General features: G+C 52.6%; 7 protein-coding genes across 7 annotated transcripts; 2 read left to right on the top strand and 5 right to left on the bottom strand.

Annotated features, from left to right (window-relative positions):
- Positions 1-621: 621 nt before the first annotated feature.
- Positions 622-1,604, top strand: POX_c03643 (uncharacterized protein; the record flags this gene model as incomplete). The annotated part of the gene is made up of 2 exons (XM_050112535.1): positions 622-1,114; positions 1,180-1,604. The coding sequence occupies 2 exons, from the start codon at positions 622-624 to the stop codon at positions 1,602-1,604; spliced, it is 918 nt and encodes a 305-aa protein (XP_049970091.1).
- Positions 1,605-2,245: 641 nt separating this feature from the next.
- POX_c03642 (uncharacterized protein) lies at positions 2,246-3,265 on the bottom strand (the record flags this gene model as incomplete). Its single annotated transcript, XM_050112534.1, has 2 exons — positions 2,246-3,069; positions 3,202-3,265. The coding sequence occupies 2 exons, from the start codon at positions 3,263-3,265 to the stop codon at positions 2,246-2,248; spliced, it is 888 nt and encodes a 295-aa protein (XP_049970090.1).
- Positions 3,266-4,340: 1,075 nt separating this feature from the next.
- On the bottom strand, positions 4,341-5,552 carry POX_c03641 (putative oxidoreductase; the record flags this gene model as incomplete). Its single annotated transcript, XM_050112533.1, has 4 exons — positions 4,341-4,525; positions 4,598-4,842; positions 4,953-5,391; positions 5,495-5,552. 4 exons carry the CDS (start codon positions 5,550-5,552, stop codon positions 4,341-4,343), a joined length of 927 nt encoding a protein of 308 aa, XP_049970089.1.
- A 1,752-nt stretch (positions 5,553-7,304) lies between these two features.
- POX_c03640 (Actin-related protein 2) lies at positions 7,305-9,009 on the bottom strand (the record flags this gene model as incomplete). Its single annotated transcript, XM_050112532.1, has 7 exons — positions 7,305-7,391; positions 7,488-7,565; positions 7,652-8,217; positions 8,297-8,522; positions 8,664-8,807; positions 8,873-8,919; positions 8,991-9,009. 7 exons carry the CDS (start codon positions 9,007-9,009, stop codon positions 7,305-7,307), a joined length of 1,167 nt encoding a protein of 388 aa, XP_049970088.1.
- A 1,992-nt stretch (positions 9,010-11,001) lies between these two features.
- POX_c03639 (uncharacterized protein) lies at positions 11,002-12,613 on the top strand (the record flags this gene model as incomplete). Its single annotated transcript, XM_050112531.1, has 4 exons — positions 11,002-11,175; positions 11,480-11,811; positions 12,017-12,154; positions 12,355-12,613. 4 exons carry the CDS (start codon positions 11,002-11,004, stop codon positions 12,611-12,613), a joined length of 903 nt encoding a protein of 300 aa, XP_049970087.1.
- A 471-nt stretch (positions 12,614-13,084) lies between these two features.
- POX_c03638 (uncharacterized protein) lies at positions 13,085-14,889 on the bottom strand (the record flags this gene model as incomplete). The annotated part of the gene is made up of 2 exons (XM_050112530.1): positions 13,085-14,217; positions 14,283-14,889. The coding sequence occupies 2 exons, from the start codon at positions 14,887-14,889 to the stop codon at positions 13,085-13,087; spliced, it is 1,740 nt and encodes a 579-aa protein (XP_049970086.1).
- Positions 14,890-16,861: 1,972 nt separating this feature from the next.
- On the bottom strand, positions 16,862-18,220 carry POX_c03637 (putative GTP cyclohydrolase-2; the record flags this gene model as incomplete). Its single annotated transcript, XM_050112529.1, has 2 exons — positions 16,862-16,984; positions 17,111-18,220. The coding sequence occupies 2 exons, from the start codon at positions 18,218-18,220 to the stop codon at positions 16,862-16,864; spliced, it is 1,233 nt and encodes a 410-aa protein (XP_049970085.1).
- Between the last annotated feature and the right edge of the window lie 672 nt (positions 18,221-18,892).

The following is an 18,892-nucleotide window of genomic DNA, read 5'->3' as shown; positions in this document are numbered from 1 at the left end:
AGGTTCCTCTATATCCAGGCCATAGATTCGACCAGGAAGCTCACTGACTTGTAAGTTGTCCTCATTGAAAGGAAAAAGTCGAGACAGTTCTGTGTGAAGTCAAGTCTCCGTCCGCCAAGACGTCTTTGGAAGCGATATGGCGGGGGACTGGGGCGGAGATTCAAGCGGTCAGATACCGGACGAATCAAATGCGATTCAAAACTTCAAAGCCATCGACAGGTGCCCGAAATGGGATAGTATTTTGGAGTGGAGCGTGTGATCATCTTCTGCCCCAGAAATTCGTCAGGTCGCGCGGATCTGGATTTCCTCTCGCCGAAATCAGACGGACCCGGTATAAGTGGGAGATATTCCGCATACTACTCGAGGCACGGTTTTAGACCTGAGTGATATGCTTCAGAAATCCATCTCAATTTGAATCCAGCCCACGGTCCGCGCCGACAGGTAAAGAGTTCGATTGGTTTGCGAAATCGCCAGTTTCAGGACTCTCTGCTCTTCGACAGTCTCTCCTGCGCTGTCTGCCGGGATTCCACTGGATATTGATCGCGTGGCAGTGGCTCTGACAATTGCTGCTGTTGCGGGACAGATTATTGGGGACGGAAGAGGCCGCTTGATCGCGCTATCATGAATGTCCCGGGTCAGTCCGCGGTGTCTCCTACCGGATCCCACGAGTCCAGGGAGAATGTAGGCGGAGATGATTTATCGTCACGCTCGCCGACTCAAAGGAACTCGGGTCTCTCTTCTTCCTTTGGTAGCACCCGGTCTCACTCGAGCTTTTCGTCACGAAAATCCGGGGCCAAGCCCCGTGCTAGCGTCCCAGAAGCACACGAATCATCTCAAGTGCTAGGCGGAGCTGGGACCTCCACGCGGGACTACGGTGCCATCGAGGCGACTCCGAATCCTGGGACGACACGGAGATCCTCGAACTGGAACGATACCATCGTACCAGAGCCTCGCAATGGCGATGGTGGCGATCAGAGCAATCACCGAAACCGGCACGCGAGCGAGGACGAAGATGGCGAGCCACACCGGTCTCGATTCAGTCGATTCTTCGACAAGTATGGCTCGCTCGAGCTAGAAAACAAAGGGAGCGTGGCGCGTGATCATCTAGCACTAGGTTTGTCAACATCGAAGCGACTTGTTCATTTGGGATTGTGCTGAGTAGTAGCCCGTCGCCCATAGAACGTACGTTTCTGGCTTGGCTGCGCACATCGTTGGCCTTTGCGTCCATCGGCATCGCCGTCACCCAACTTTTCCGACTCAACACTTCGCGAACCTCGGTACATTCGTCCGGTTTTGGCGAAGCTTCTTCCTTTTCTTCTGGCATATACCCCCCTCAGTTCGACTCGTCTCAGATCCACGCTGCCTCCGCCTCATCCCGCCTCCGTAGCGTGGGCAAACCTCTCGGCTCTACCTTCATCGGCGTGGCCATTCTGATCCTTCTCATTGGCTTTCACCGCTATTTTGAGAGTCAATACTGGATTATCCGCGGGAAATTCCCTGCGAGTCGCGGCAGTGTTGCATTGACGGCGTTTGTGGCGGCTGCATTGATCGTTGCGGCGCTAGCGGTGATTCTCGCTGTTTCACCCTCGGCGGTTGAACAGTGATTCAATCCACACTTTTCGTTCACGTTTGCATCTCGGTTCTTTTCATCCCTATGAAGCACTGTTGCAATTTTTGTTAAATCTGTCGTCATCTTCTCACACTGTGTATACTTTCCATTTCCCACTCGGGACATGCATAAGGTTACGAAGTTACGTTACTCGAGGCGAGCGTTGGAGAGATTTGGATTTTGACGGTCCGAGTGCTCGTACCTGAAAGGTGGTTACTCACATTTTCATGTCACGGGATTCATTCACCCCGTCTTCTATAATTTGTAGAGAAATGATATGCATCCCACCATCTGTGCCATTCAACCTACGCAATGATCTAGATCTACAGTTGAAAGTTTCCCATTCCCCGAGACATCAATATACGTCCTTCCATGTGTACTTTCATGTTCATAGTCCACCAACGCACTACGGACAATAGACATGGATCATGATGAAGCATAAATAGGTACTGATATCAACCAAGTGTGATTATCCGAGAAAAACCACTGAAGCATCCTAAAAAAAAACACAAACAAGGCGCTCTGCTAAATTCATCAAAAAAGTCATGTCATCGGAGGTTGTTATCAGGACTCCTCAAAGTTTTCCTCCTCCTCCTTGTGATCAGGTACGTCTCTTTTCCTTTCAGAGCGGCTCCTTTAAATAGAACCCGCCGCTAGCACGTAGCCACCGTCCACCACGACGGTCTGCCCATTGAGATACTGGTTCGAAGCAGCGAAGAGCACCGCTCCAGCCATATCCTCGTCCTTACCAGGACGCGCAGCCGGAACCTTATTCTCAAACTTCTCCTTCTCCAGTGCACTCTTCTGCTTATCGTCACTCTCCTTGGCGGTCATTTCCGAGGGGAAGACGCCCGGGGCGATGTTGTTGACGCGGATCTTGACGCCCGAGTCGGCGATCTCGTGCGCCAACATCTTGGTCAAATGGATGGCGGCGGCCTTGCTGGTGTTATAGACAAAATGGTGCTGGGAGACCTTGACGATGCCCGAGATGGAGGTGATGTTGATCACGGTGCTGGACCAGCCGGGCGTCTCTTGGGTACCCTTGTTCAGCAGGGGCAGGAAAGCGGTGGTCATGAAGAAGATCTGCATGACGTTGGTGCGCATGACCTCGTCCCAATCGCTGATGGTGCTGGTGTTGTGGAAGAGCTCTTGCTTCAGATCCTCGGGCGTGCTCTTGTCGACGTCCTGCTTGGTGGAGCTGATGCCGGCATTGTTGATCAGGATGTGAAGCTTGGACTCCTTGGCGGAGATCTCGTCGACAAGGTTCTGGATGGATTCCTTGGAGGTGACGTCGGCTTGGAGAGCGATGATCTCGCCGGGGATGTCTTTGGAGTAGATCTCGACCACTCGGTCGAGCTTCTCCTTGGTGCGGCCGGTGATGTAGACTTTGGCACCGTTGACGGCCAAAGCTTGAGTGGCCATCAAGCCGATTCCAGAACCACCGCCCGTGACGAGGGCGACTGTATGTGTCGGAGGTCAGTAAATGAAACATTTACAGTGCGCGCCATGCCAACTTGTGAACAGAGGAGTGACGGAGGAGAGAAATCCAAATTTTTCAAGGGATCTTGGGATCTTGGAATAACAGCACATACCCTTGCCCTTCATACCAAAAAGATTCTCCAGCTTAAAGGCAGCATTGTTGTGTTGCGAAGACATGATTGTAAGAAGAGGTGACTCTCAACCGTGGATTGGGGGAGTAAAAGTAGAAAAGAGGACGATGTTCGTTTCAGAAACAACTCCAACAAGGGGTGACATGAACATCCTTATAAACATGATCCAGCTTCACTCCAGGAACTTCCATTACCCTGTTTGCTTCTTCCTGGGTGGCGGAACAAGCAAGTTCTAAATCCGAGTGGAATCTCGGAAAGTTCCCCGCCCAGAGCGACTGGCGACTTTTTTTTTTGGGATGCCCTGACTTCATCATGACAGCGGACCTGCAGCCTGCCTTTACAGTCGCTCTGGACCTTCGGTCGTGTGCTCCATTCAGGTTTCTGGCTGGCGGTGTCCCCACGATCGTAGATTCATTGATGTGCGCAATGCAATGCTTGCAGGGTCTGGTTCTGGGCCACCACCAGTCCCATTCCAGTCTCGCTCAAAGGGGTTGGATCATTTGGCTCGGTCCCCGTGCAGTGAGCGCTTGCAACGTAGATGTACGTTTAGGTGATTCTGACGGGACGTAGTGGACCTCTGTGTCATTTGAAAATTGAATGCTACTAAGGTTCTTTTTTTTGTGGTTTTTCTCCCCTCCCTTGGCATAATTCTAGTTGGGAGTTGAGGAAATCAGTGTCTTACCAAGTTCCAATGTGTAACTTGATTGGGTGTGCCATGTCGGCGCTTTCTATGTGTATCTCAGTCCATTTGAAGGTAATACTCTGTCCAACGAATCACCGTCTTCATTCCACTTGAGGGATCGCGAGGGGGAACCCTAATAAAAAAAGGAACAGAGAACAGTAGGGGGAAAACACAGATGCAGGTGGAGGTTCGCAGAGTTCACGCGGCTAGCATCGAGTGCAAACTTATACTACGTGCACGAGTGTTAGACTCAAGCTTCCCAGAACCACCGATCCGAATAAAGTAGATTTACTGCATTGAAGAAAGACATCTGATCACCTCGATCTCGTCATGGGAGATAAAAAAAGGAAATAGCTGCTTCACTCATAGACAGCATCATTTAAAAGCTCATGCAATGGCCATAACACATTATCAAAACAGGATCACCGGCTTGACAGGCTTAGCCGTTCACCACAACACCACCGTTGGGATGCAGAGACTGGCCCGAGATAAAGCTTGAGTCGGCACTGGCCAAGAAGACAAAGCAAGTGGCAACCTCGCTGGGCTGACCCGGACGACCCATGGGGGAAGTGAACTGATCCTGAGCTGAGCTGTTCATGGTAGTCGGAATCAAGGGAGTCCAGACTGAAAGGCAAGGAATTAGTTCTCTGTGTCTTGAAAGGGCATGGATGGGATGTAAAGAGAGGAGATACGTACTTGGTCCGGGGCAGACACAGTTGACGCGAATTCCGTTCTTGATCTGTTGGTTGGACAGACCGCGGGTGAAGGCGACAATGGCTCCCTTGGTGGATGTGTAGTCGAGCAGGTCGGGGCGTCCAATGTAGGCGTTGATGGAGGCACAGTTGATGATGGTGGAGCCCTGCTTCATATGGGGAAGAGCATATTTGGACAAGTAGTAGAAGGGATGGATGTTCGTATCAAATGTACGTTCCCATTGATCCCTAAGGAAAAAAGAAAAAAAAAGGAACAGATCGTTAGCATCTCGGGCATGGTTCAAAGGAAGAAATAGCGTGTGCTCGATCTTCATCCCGTGTGAGAAAATTGTGCTTACTCGTCCAAATCCTTAATGTCCTCCACCATATTCTGATACCCATGGTTATTGATCAAGGAATCGATGCCACCCATGGTCTCCAACGCCGTGTCGACCACCTTTTGGCAGTTCTTCTTCTCACGCAAATCCACCGCAAGAAGGTGTGCTTTCCGTCCAGTCTCCTCCACCCGACGCTTGGTTTCCTGAGCGTCCGACTCCTCCTCTGGAAGATACGTGATCAAGACGTCGGCTCCCTCCATCGCAAAGAGGATGGCGATGGCCCGTCCAATGCCCGAATCTCCACCGGTGATCACCGCGCGCTTCCCCTCCAGTTTGCCTGCGGCCTTGTAGGTTTGATAGCCATTATCCTCGGTGGGGAGCTTGGTGGAAGTGGGCTTGGGGTTCCCAATTTGGCTCTGCAGACCGGGATTCTCCTGATGTTGAATAGGGACCTTGTGACCTACAATGTCAGTTAGATATGAGCTTTTTTTTGTTTTTTTGTTTTTGAACAGTCGGAATTCTGCGAATTCTGCAATGAAACCTTCATTATTCGAATCACTTACCGGGCTCGAATTGATCCTGGGGGCCCTTGGCCTCTCTCTCCGTGGATGTCTGCACCATTGTGTTGGAAAGTGAAACTGGCAAAACCAAAGTCCTGGGGTGCTGGTCAGTCAAATTCAAGGACAGCAAAGTTCGAACTGCAAGTGAGAGCGATGATCAGTGAGACAAGACGGAGGCGTTTCTCTTTCATAAGACAATCATGACGGATGACTTTCTTCCTCCCTTTTTCTTTTTCCAACTCATCCGAATCTGTTTGTCATGTTCCAACTTGCAAACGCAGGCCATTGTCCCAACATGAGAAAACCAAAAAACCAAAAAAAAAAAAAAAAGAAAAAAGAAAAAATAGAGTCGTGGCGATAGTGTAGGGTGCATGTGTTTGTGTGTATATGATTCAAGGCACTTACTGCGTTTTAGTCGTCGAATAGAGACAGCACTTGTTCAAATTACCGTGAAGAAGGTTTCAAAAAAAAAGATATCCAACGTTCCTTCAAGATTGATCCCAATCGACCACCTGGGGGTCCTGTCTTTGTATACTCATTAAACCATCTACCAAGTCAGTCTGGAAAACCCACGAGATGATCGTCAGCGTGACGTCTTATTGAACCCGACGAGACCGTGTTCCATTCCAAGATTTGGCGCCGATGGACAGCAGTGGGTCCCTCCCGCGGTTGCAGACGTGAGGCGGAGGACGGAGAGGGCGATTTGATCTCGACCTCAGGTCAGGACGCGTTTCGTTGTGACACGGGCCAAGGAGCTGACTGGGTAGATGGCTGTCTGGCTACCCATTCCACCAAAGAGAAGGAGAGATCATGGTTCTCTTTTTTTGTCGGATCCTTTTCCCACTCATTTTAGGAAACATGATGATCACTTTGAATATGGAAACATGCTTCATCGGAAGACATGCCTACCAACCAAACGGGTCTCGCACCAAAAAGTACACTGCGGCCGGCGGTTGCGGAAAAACTCCCACCTTGGAAGGCTGACATCCAGTGACGATACAAAGAGGTCAATCACGCCGTGGCGTGCATCGAGACATTGAATGCTGCTGCGAAACTCGAGTCACAAATACTTTTTTTTTGGTAGCTCCCTCAAAGAACAAATGACCGTTGTGTTGAACACTTGCTTCTCGGGCGCATACACGCTCAAGGAAAAGCTCAATGATAACGGATTCCGTCGGGTACGCCGAGCAGAGTACTGACCGACTGTACAACGTGATGCTATTTCCTACATGTATGACCGTCTCTGTCCAATCTCCGGCTTGACTTGGGGCGCAGAGGGGAAGAAGTCGAAGGTGGAGAGACGAACACAAGGGGAGCCATCCAGGCAATAAGACACCAAGGCCATCCTGTCTGTACGGATCATGGGCACCTCTACTGAGTGAAGGGGGGGCTCCAGTCGCTGAATGGGATGTCTCATCCAGGACTCAACAGGACTGGTCAAGACGCGGGAGAGACTCAACGATCGGAGACCTGGGGTTCTGTGGACCGTTGGGCGCACGCGTAGATTATCATATAAAAGAGTGGCGGCGTAGAGTCGTTAGATCCACAAAGGAAACTATTCTATACAGAACACTATTTGCTTAAGGAAATGGGGGACTCAGAGGGCCACTGCGCATTGGCAGAGAGCATATTGTTGCCGCGAAGCATATCGACGTGTGCCAGGAATCGCGGAGCAAGGACTGAAATGGTGAGGTTGAGAGGCGAAGACAAGTTTAGGGAATCGATACCATGCACAGAGGGGGGGAAAGAGTTGACAGAACTACGAAGAATGATGGGGCCTGAGCTAAAATCAATGGCCCTTGGTGTTTCTGCATTATCGGGGCCCAAGCTTCGCCAGTGCGCGAGCACCCTGTTCCTGCCACTCCTGCTTGGATACCCACATGTCATCCTTGTCGGCAATCTGAGATCCACAGTCAGTATGTACTTCAAATAATTGCACGAAGGGAGAGAGAGAGAGAGAGAGAGAGAGAGAGAGAAAAGCAAAAACGTCACGTACGAGGTTGGCAAGGACAGCACCACCCAAAAAGACCATGTGTCTTCGGCGTGGAGGATCCTCGATACGGACCTTGAATTTCTATTCCAAGGGGGAAAAAAAGAGAAAAGAGAGTTAGTCTTGAGAAAATGCCAACAAAGGTCTGACCTATTCCAGTAAAGACTTACGTTCAGCCGCTCAGGATTACCACCAAGCACTCGTGTAAGCCAGAGCTGCTTCAGCTCCTTCTCCAACCGCGAAGGCAGACCGGGATACATGCTGCTACCACCGCTCAGCACGATCGCCTTGTAGAGGCTGGATCGGATGTCGACATCGGTGCCCTGGATGGTGTTGAACAGCAGTTCCGCCATACCGGGCTGATCCACGTCAACCAGATGCGGCTGGAAGAGGCATTCGGCAGCCTCGAATCGCTCGCTACCGACTCGAATCACACGGCCATCGGGAAGGGTGTAGGACTCGACGAGGACCGTGGTATCCTCAGACAGCTTCTTGTCAAGCTCCAGGTCGTATGAGACGTAGCAGAGCTTCTCCTTGATTTGCCGCACCGTCTCGAAATCGGCCGTTCGGTTCAGCGCATAACCGCGGCGCAGGAGAAGGGCGATCAGATTGCGGGTGACATCACGGCCAGCCACGTCCAATCGCTTGATGTGATGGTTCAACACGGTCGATTCGTAGACGGGGATGATGTGAGTGACACCGTCACCGGAATCGACAACGACACCGCTGGAAAGACCTAAAAGGGAAAAAAACACCGACATGTCAGGACTTCGGCACTCGAGCGCCCCCACGGCACAATTGATTGCGATTCATACCCTGAGCATACAGTGCCAGCACTGCCTGAATCGCCACATAGACCCCTCCAAAGTTGTACCCTTCGAGCATGACCTCGGCCATCTTTTCACGGTTCTTGAGAGGGTTCATGGGTGGTTCCGTGAGGAGGATCTTTCGCCCCGCAGGATCGATTTTCAACTTGTCATAGAAGGTGTAGTTCCACAGATGCTGCATATCATCCCATTTCTTGACGATACCATTCTCCATCTATTGCCGGACGAGGTCTGTCGTCAGCGTCACGCTCGTGCACCTTGCTGCATGGAGGGAGAAGGGGGGGGGGGGCGGGGTATTCGACGCCGCAAAGGCTTGCACGAGAGCTGAGGTTCTTCAAGGTGGTTTCAAACGCACCGGGTAGCTAATCTGAAGCATGGATCGGGCGGCGGCAGCTTCTTCTCCGCACATGATATCCTTGACCACAATATCGCCCGCCTGCTCCTCCGTTCGCAGGATGGGCCGCCCCACTATCGAGGGGAACTGGTGCTCTGGGAAGTTCTAGCGAGAAGACAGAGCGCGTGAGTTCTTTGAATAGTTCGAGGGTGAAGTCCGACGGGACGAACCTGACCAGCATATCCGACCTTGAGGAAACCGGTTCCTCCATCGAGCACTACCTATTGTTAGCTTGGGGAAAGCTAGGAGGAGGGACACGCGCGGATTCCGGGGAATGGAAGCAGGTACCGATTGGGACATCCGCCATGGTGGAGGTCTGGGGAGATAAGGCGCCGGAATAAGATCAGTCGATGGGCCTAGGCTGTCACCGAAATGTGAGAGCAATTGATGAAGCGTCGGGGGGCGCGGAGGTGGAGGGAGTTCGACTTGGAGTTATCGTCGGTTAGTTAGCAGGTCCCACTGCCGCCTGGGCATCATCATCGTTATTTACGTGACAGTACCTTACGGCGGCGGCTCCCCGCATTGGTGCTACAAGCTGAGCAGGAGCCAAGTGTATTACACACGTTGTACCTGTGTTGATATTGGACATTGACAGAAGGGAGCACGAGAGATCTGAATGACTCTCTTGGAGTTTTTGAACAGACAATTGGTAGACGCAAAGAAGATACGGAGGTTCGCAATGAATGCACAGGGCGGCCGGCCCTGGTATACATACATACATCAGAAGGGCAGGCCCAGGAAGCTCCAACTATTGCAGCCTGAGGCATAAACATCGATACCATCCATCCCTCGAGCTTTCTAACCGTGCCAGGCACAGCAGCTGCAAACGGGCTGAAGGCGCGTTGCAGGATCATTCAGATCGAGTGCAGAATGTTTAATTCATCAAGCTCACTTGGTCTGGCTGTGGCCGAGGAGATGGTACTTGCGTCTTTCCGTGTTTTTGCAGTTGATTCCCATTGGTTTGTTTGGATCAGGAAACGGAATTCAAAGAAGATCAATTCTTCTAGCTGCGATAGAAAGAAATCATTTGCTGCGTCTTGCAAGACTCACCACTCACAATATACTGTTTTAAGATACCTCATAGTCGATATGTAGTGCCTGGGAGCCCGCAATGTCCTGCGGCCTGAGACACCCGTTGGAGACGGGAGCTCCTAGAGAGATGGACATCCACGATCGCAGGAAGACTTCCAGCCGCTAGAGTTATATTTCAGCAAAGAGTCACGACGATCACACATAGAAGGGGGAACCTAGAAATTCGACGGAGAACTGGATTTGGCACGATCTGGCTCATCCAGGATGCATGTTGAACGCTTCAAGGCCAAGGCCTTCCTTGCTACTGGTTCAAGCATGGTCAGATTGCTCGGGTCGTCTTAAGTAGAGCAAATAGCTTGGAAGGTTAGGAAAGTCATCTTCTTCTATTGAAGTGGAAATGCTTCACATCCGCACAACCATCCCAAAGGCGTCATTGTTGATACGTGCCGTCACTACCACATATATATTGGCTGGGCCTCGGAGGAACGCTCCAAAACAAACGATCGGCCGACTCCGATTTTCCTCGGGAAGTGAAATTTAACCTGAAGAGAGTGTGCGTGACACTGTGGGGAGGATCATTGCACAGTAGCTCTCCCCAGATTCTGTGGAAACCCTGAGGTCGTTCCACTCCGTCAGTGTCACCAGAGTACTTCAACCCGTTCAAAACCTACCCTCCTCATTGCCGTCGATATTCCTGAGACAACAGCCACAAAGGGACAATTGATCCCACGCCCGGCAAGTACTATCGGCAAGCCATCCACCTCCGAATACCTCGGGATCAGTATCTGATGATCGTCGACCATACCCTGGTAGGGCATCCACCCCCTAATCTTCAACGCGCCCGTGATCTGACATTGACATTCCTGCGTGGTAGCGGCAGTTGTTTCACATTTCCCTCTCGTCGCAATCCAGTCAGCACCCCAGATAGGCGAGCAGAAGGTGATCGCAACCGTCAGCCACCACGATGACTCAAATTGGTTGGGTAGGTTGACTCCGTCCACAGAATCTGCTGCTTCCATGTACCCGTGACAGGCTGGAAGAATGAAAAAAAAAACACCCCCAAAAAATGGATGACGATCCGATCCAAAAAAGGCAAAAAATGACCCGGATCGACTGGGAGAAAAAAAAACCCCCCCAGAAGGAAAAAACAAAGTCAATCCGGAATGAAAATCACCAGCCAAGAGTTGGAACATTCAGGCTCAAATCTGACCCCATCAATCACACTAACATGAGACACGTTTGAACTCTCCAGTATGGTCTCGGATCCATGGGCCTCGCCATGGCCCACAATCTCCAACGCCATCTCGCGGCCAAACAAGCGTTAAGCTTACTTTATACCAACCGGACCATGTCGCGGGGACGGCCCCTGCAGACCGTTGGCGGGGTCCCAGAGCCCAATTTCAGAAATCTGGTCGCTCGATGTGGGATTATCTTCACCATGGTATGTACACGTTACATCTCTGGGACTTTGCATCACCACTGCCTCTCTTCTCTTCCTCCCGTCTCCTCCGCCTCCTCCTCCGCCTGCTCCTGCCTGTCTGGGACAGATATGGAGGACTGGCTAAGAACGGAGGGCTGAGCAGCACCAGGACGGGATCTCCGGAACGATCTCTGGATCGTTCACTGATCATCCCCCAAATCAAATGCAAGGGTGCCATTCCAAGCTAACGGCGCCGACGTACTCATTCCTCTTTCCTTTCGAGGAGGGGAATGTTTTCTTTTTTTTTCGTCGTCCGGCCCAATAGGTATCCGACGATGTAGTTCTGCAGAAATTGATTTCGGACGCCGTTGACTCGGGCCATTCGCTTCGGGAAAAGATCTTCGTGGATTGCTCAACGGTGCATCCACAGACGGTGCGCTCGATCGTGGATCAATTGACGATTCAGCGGGCGTCGTATGTGGCTGCGCCGGTGTTTGGGGGTCATCCTATCGCGGTGGATGGAAAGTTGGTGTTTGCTCTCGGGGGCCCGAAGCAGGCAACTGAGGCTGTGAAACCGCTGATTCAAGATGTGATGGGCCGTAAGGTGATTGACTGTGGGGAGGATGCTGCCAGGTCATCTTTGCTGAAGATTGCTGGGTAAGTCTCATCCTGTCTGTTTCCCCCCCCCCATCTCCTTTTTCCCTCTTTTTTCTTTTTCTTTTCTTTTTTTGAATCAATTCTCTTTTGTTCACATGCATGGACATGCTTGGTTTCTGGCTATCTCCCGTCTCTACAGCGATCCCATTTATTGGCTGAAATTTTTTGGTACTAATGGTCCGTGATACCGTCCCTCAAAATTTAGAAACATCGTCACCGTCAACATGATGGAAGCCGTCGGTGAAGCGCAAGTCTTTGCCGAACAGACAGGCCTAGGAACAGGGCCCATGGAAGAATTGATCGGCGAAGCTTTTGGTCCCGTCGCTGGCGGCTACTCGAAGAGGTACGTTTGGTCTTGTCCTCCAAAGAACCTAGACTCCCTTCCCCCTCGGCTTCTGCATACTACATACTTTGGACCATGCAGTACCTATGCAGTATGCAACAATCACCTGATCCCAACTTAAATCATCCCCCGGTCATCGTACCTCTCCAACCCCCCCCCTCCAAAAAACTTCAACCTCCTTTTCTCATCCCATCAATCAGATTAACAACGGGTGCTTACGCCCCCCCAATCGAGTCTCGACCCGGATTCGGCGTGTCCCTGGCCATCAAGGATGCCCGACACGCTCTATCAATGGCCGGCGAACAAAATGTCAAGTTACCTGGCCTGGAGCTGGCGCGGGCCAATATGGAGGCCGCACGGGACTATGCGGGTGAATGTCTCGACAGCAGTTCCATGTATGGAGTGCTGCGCCAACAGGCCGGTCTTCCCTTTTGGAATGAGAAGAGCCGTCAAAAGTGAACGATGAGAGTTCTTCCGGTGTCCAGAGGTTGTTCACCCTATATAGAGAGCTAAGCTTACTCGGGGGGAGAAATATGGGGATGGCGAGCGTGGGACTATTGAAGATGTCTCTTCTCACCGGATGAATCTGGCTGTATATATGTGTGAATATGTAGAAAAGAAAAAAGAGCAATCTCCTCAATAGGCATCACTTCATTGATCATGTCAACCCCAGCCCTATCTAAAATACACGGAGCAATGGAAATACTACAATCCGTACATGGTTCCACAAGAAAAGAGAGAGAGAGAAAGAAAAGACGCACACTCTCGGAAAAGATTATGGAAGCCAATGCTTCCTATGACAAAAAATATCCCAGAGTTTGCCAACCACCACCACCCCCCGCCATAAAAGAAAGAGAAGAGAACAAGTAAAAAGAAAAGAAAAAGAGACCGAGACCAGCTGGGTCCGAGGAGATCACAGAGATGTTTATTTTATGCTGTGTGGGAGCTATTTTGTTTCCCAGGTTCCGGTCGAATGCGGGCGGTATCTGCGAGTCCTGGGTACGCCTCTGCGAAAAGCGGACTGAGAGACCAATTGTTCAGATTCCGCATGTGACGTTCAAAAACGGGATTGATGATGAGATCGTCCGAGTCGACGGCAGACAGGAGGCAATCGGTGGCTTCGTACGGCCAGTTCAGATCCATGCCTCGCGTGAACGGGATGAACCAGTTCTCAAAGGGATAGTCTTGCGGTGAGGTGACCAGTCGATCTCGCATCCGAGGCCATGGGATATAATCCATCCAGGGAGGATGAGGCTGGAGCAATTGCGTCGGGCGAGGCGTGAGCCACTCGGGCAGCCGTTCGTAATTCTCCTGCGTGGGATAAATTTGCCAGCGCATCAGGAGGAACATGTTGTAGAGGACAGCCACCTGGACGGGGAGGGAGTTGATGTCGGGAAAGGTGCGCAGAATGTCCGTGAACACCTTGGACAGAGGATGAGACTGCGCGCTCTTCTCCGGGTTCAGAAGCGAAGAAACACTGGGGTACGGCGGGCCAACCAGCTTCTGCCCCGGAATCCCCTCCGCGGCCTCACGTTGCCGATTGTGCAGAAAATCCAGCAAGATGCTATCCAGCGTACAGGTGGGGCCTGAATTCCTGATGGGGGTCGCATATGCTGGGGCGGGGTTTGCACCGTAGTTCATGGGCTGCATGTAGGACGGCGTGGGCGAGGGTTGAGCAGAGCGGAAATTTTCCGAGGTGGCGCGCCGCAGCCCGTCCACCTTGGGGACATTTTGAGAAGGGTCGAGCAGAAAGCTGAACCCGAGACGTTCTTCCATGCCCAGTTCCAACCCATGGACGAGGTTATGGCGCTGCGTGTCCAAGGCGGCTCGGAACGACGGTGGTGGAAGGGGTCCGTGGTGACTATTACGTCGACTGCCCATCGCCGATCCGGTTTGCGAGGGGGACGGGGTATCATAACTGGCCACCGACTCGGGATAGGGCCTCTCATTCACTGGTGCGGACTGGCTGTTGGTATCCGTGTGCACCTGGTCTGTTTCGGGGAAGGATGGAGAATGGGATTGTTCGGGGGCGCTTCGAGGTTGCGCCAGAAAGGACCGGAGATCTAGTTCCGAGGGTCAGTCAAGATCTCAATTCGATCAATGATGCCGCTGGAAGAGTGAGTTCTACCTGAAGCTTCCTGTCTCGCCAACAAGGGCTGCACAATCTCCATCACGGCCCTCAGTCCTTGCCGAAGCTCTCTGTTCTCCGACCGGATGCGTTCATTATGTTGCAGGGCGGCCTGCAGGTCCAGCACTGGTTTCTGCGATGCCAGATCGCGCACCTGTTGCTCAAGGGCCTCAATGTGTGATTTGGTCCGCTCTCGAATGGCACGCTGCGCCTGACGATCATTGGCCCGTTTCTTCGCCAATTGATCTGGCGTAAGATTCGCCACTCCTCTCGACGACGTGCTGTTCAACTTCCGCTTCCGCCCCGCCGTCGACGGCCGATTGCTCTCGGTGCCTTCCGAGGCCGCGGCCTCGGCCCCGAGAGACGTTGAGCGTGATGGACCGGGCGTTTCTTCGGTCTTGGGAATTCGGGCATTGGGAGGAGTCGTATTGGCGGGCGCGGTGGCCGCCGCCGTCGCCGCCGCCGCAGCAGCGGTGGTAGTGGTGGCCGTGGTTGTCGCACTGGTGGGAGCAGTATTGATCGCTATGGGGGCGCTCTCAATCATGATCTCAACAGGCGCCAAGGGCGCAGAATGATTGAAAGCCACTGCTGGAGCGCGGTTGGTCATTGCCTCGTCGCACCTGGACGCTCGCAATGGTTAATCGTGGGAGACCATCCATGCACCACCAGGAGGCGAAAGAGTGGATTTATCAAGGGTCTCCGGTTCGGCGACTAGTGATCTCCACGAGAGCGAACGAGACGGAGAGACGACGGCGATTCCCAGAGAGCGTTTGGGCGTTGGCGGTAGGAGTGGGTCACGACGATCCAGTCGAAATCTCAGGCCGAGAGAGTACCAGCGGTAGTGGGGAAGGAATTCGAGGGCTAAACGACCTAGGATGAAAATGAAAATAGAACAAATCGAAGAGAGTTGAGGCCAAAGCAGTGTGAACCCCCCCAAAAATAAAAGCTCCCAGGGACCAAATTACCCCAGGAAGCTGCAGTGCGAGTATCCCCCAAATCTCGGAGACCACGAGAGAGTAGTTGCGGAAGGGAGACTCGCGGCGTTGGAGGCTCGGAGGCTTGGAGGAGGAGCCGTTGGAGAACAATTTCTTTCCACTCCCTTCCGGCCGAACGACCAGAAACGAAAAGGAAGCCGAAAATACCAAATTACCCAAATTACCAGCACTGAAATCCTCCCACAATCTCTTTCTTCCTATCGGGTCGAGTTTTTTTAAGGTTTTTCTTCATCACTTTCATGGATGTGTCTTACCTGCACCCATCCAAGATTTGGACCATCTCAATGGCCCCAGGGTCTAGCCGTTTCGACCGTCTCGCAAGCCCTTAAATCACTAGTAGCTCCCTGCAGGTCCACTACTGAGATGGTTGGGCAGGATGGGAAATTTGGCTGAGCCTGTCCTGCATGGTGCTATTGACCCAGAGCGAGTCACTTGTATGGCCTGTTGAGCGTTGATAGTTCAGGAGGGTGCCCTGAGGTCCCCGAAGCTCAAGCTATAGCCATTTAGCCAAGAAAAGTACCCTGTCCTAGCCTCCCATGGGAGCTTCAAGCCTCCATAGGGGGGGAGGGGGAAGGATTCGCGCTAAGTCATAAGGTTGCTTGCTAATAATGGCTGGTCTCGAATGGTCCTGCTTGGCCGGGACCTAATGCAGTGGAGCCTAATGCACCAGGTTTGTGATCCCCGACGCCAGCGTGGATACAGAGGCCGCAGAACCTCAGCATACCCTCCTGATGGTGCTAACCCGCTTCTAGTAAATTCGGGGGCACCCCTTCAGGCGCCAATGGACTAAAGTTCAATAAGATCGACGTCTGCATCGCCACGAGTCATGGTCAGCCTGATCGGCGCCAAGATCCATTCAGCAGCGCCTGCCCTTCCGGACATGCCAGACATCAGAACGTGCAGCGTCTCATAATCATGACTAACCACGATACAGTACAATGGAGGCATGAAGGGCAATACCGGTCCACGTCTACCACGATCGCAACGATCACGAATGATTGGTGTCTGCGTCGGAAAAGCCATCAGAAAGACTCAAAACAGAAATTCCGTGAACCCATTCCACCAAGAACGGGGTGTCGAGCCGCCTCGGAGGGTTCGCGGGCTGTCGGGATGGACATTCATAAACACCCAAGGACACTGATACTAGTATGTACCGCATCATTTCGTTATCACACAAGAAAATCATTCGCACAACCATCCGAATCCTCCGGAATAGACGATGCAGGGATATTACAAAAAGGGGAGAGGAAAAAGAAAATAATAGAGCGCCATCCAGACAGTCATCCCCATCACGACGATCGTGTGCCAGTTTAATGAGGTCATGCGAGACGTTTCGCGCGAGCATCCACCACTCGGGATGGAGTGAGGGGAGATCACCACCGTAGCGTCGCCGTGCCTGATAGCCTCGGCACCGTCAACGAGGGGATGGAAGATTACGAGGAAAGACCATCCTGTAATTGGGCACACGACGGAGCCGTCTCGGCAATCTCGGGCTCGTCGACGACCCGAGACCACCAGCCAAGGGTGTCAAGGTAAGCGGAATCAGATGGTGAACCTGAGACGGACGGCATTCATTTCGGCTGATTATTGAATCATGTGGCCCATCTTGGAAATCTGCTCAAATTGAGATTGAACCCTTGTCAGCCAACCGCCTGAATTCCGCGTATCACCATACCCGTCCAACGGCCGGCCCCAGAGTCTAAGCTCCTAGCGTGGAGAAAAACGGGAAAAAAAAAAAAAGATAAAATAATGGGGGAAAGGGAAATTTGAGAGGGGGGGGGTAAACAAAAAGGGAGATTTTTCGGAGAAAAGTGCTTCAGCAGCCAGACTGACCTTGGTTCTGAGATAACCTTCGATTTCGGAGCTTTTTATCCCGCGTTCCCCGCCGGTGCGCCAAGCCAAGGGAATCATGGGAACTCGCTCCTTCACCAACACCTCGCGATTGGGTCCCTCGATCGCACGAACTTTATCCGGATTGTTCGTCAGCAGACGAATGCCATCAGGATTGACATCAGCACCGCAGCCGAGATCCTGCAGCATGGCGGTCGCCAAGCCGTAACTGCGGGCATCGGCTGGATGACGGAGGAGAAGGTTGGCCTCCACGGTGTCGGATCCCAAGTCTTGTAGATTGTATGCCTTCAACTTCTCGCCTAACCCAATGCCTCGACCTTCCTGGCGTAAATAAATGATCACTCCTCCCGCCGACCGCGAACGCAAGGATTGTGTCTCGGGCGGGGCATCCGCCGCCAAAGTTTCCACGGGGAAGGACATCAAGCGTGCGGCCTCGTCCAATTGCTCACCACAGTCACAGCGAGCGGACCACGCCGTCTCGCCTGTGTAGCACTCTGAATGGATTCGAACCAACGGGGGCTCCATGCGGCCCGCCTGCGCCGACTCGGAGTTCTTCTCGTCGTCGTACCAGCTGCTCGTTCGCCCGGGATGCAATTTGCCCACATAGGCTCCACGAATCATGCGATCCATCTCCGTCTCTCCCGGCCGTACACGGTCCAAACTCCGACTGCGGATGTTGCTGCCAAAGACGATGGCCAAATGCTCCTTGTTATCGATGTCATTGTGATAGAGGTGCAAGAACATCTCTGCGCCATTGGTGGTGGGGATACGCGCCCGGACAATGCATTCCACATGAGGGAGCTGTTCCAGCAATTTTGGGGCCTTCTTGTGCTCGCCTTGGTGTCGGATACTGGCTGATTGGTTCTCGTGCAGCAAATGTGTCGGGTTCGAAGTCAAGTGCAATGTGCCCCCTGGGGTCGCTGGAGGGGTAAAGGCGGGCGACAGTATCGAGTTGGGGAGCGCTGGCGTCTGTTCACCGGTTGCGATCCCACTCCCTTGACTCGCATCGTCGGCGAGGTCTTCGTGTCGATCCGTCACGGACGAGGATTGCGGGGTGAGTTTAGGGGAGGCGTGAGCCGGAAGGTCCGTCATTGCGCCGGCCGACAAGAGAGAACCAGAAGGATGCAGGGAGAGGGAGTTGTATACGTGAGAATCTCCAGCGGTCAGATGAGGTGTTTCAACGAGAAAATCGGGCGGGGAGGGACCATGTGTCGGGAAGCGGAATTTGTTTGCAGTGGCACCGACTCTCGCATGGCGTCAAGTATTCCCTCGGCCCCCGGAGGAGAGGCGGCATCGAATCCGAGCGATGGAGGGGGGCGGCTGAGTCATGGGACTGTCAGCCTGAGGTGCGCGGGCCACACCCGCTTACTCTAGCAGCTTCCATCGCTTCAATTGTACCACAGAAGTAGCTGTACATGTAAGAGCCGCTAAGTGCGTGCCATCGGTAAGTACTGACTACAGAGAGATGAGTACCCTGCAGAGAGTTTGCAACTCTGCACCATATGAGGCCGATCGAGCATGGATGACTGTCACAGGTAGTTGAGGAATGAAGATCATCCGCGGACAAAAGACTGCGTTTACTTGTCACATGCCACGACGACACCTAGTAGTAGAATCCAATACGTCGAAGGAAACGACATCAGCGCGTGTCCACTCGAATCATGAATGGGTCGTAGAATGCAAGTCCTGCTTCGAGGTAGAGCGTGTATAATCTTTGAAATTGCCAAGGGGCGCCTCGCTGTGGGTATCATTGTCACATCACAT

The sequence above is a fragment of the Penicillium oxalicum genome, chromosome III (assembly GCF_001723175.1).
Source record: "Penicillium oxalicum strain HP7-1 chromosome III, whole genome shotgun sequence".
Taxonomy (NCBI): domain Eukaryota; kingdom Fungi; phylum Ascomycota; class Eurotiomycetes; order Eurotiales; family Aspergillaceae; genus Penicillium; species Penicillium oxalicum.
Note: the sequence above shows the minus strand (reverse complement) of the source record. Positions and strands in the feature narration are given on the sequence as shown.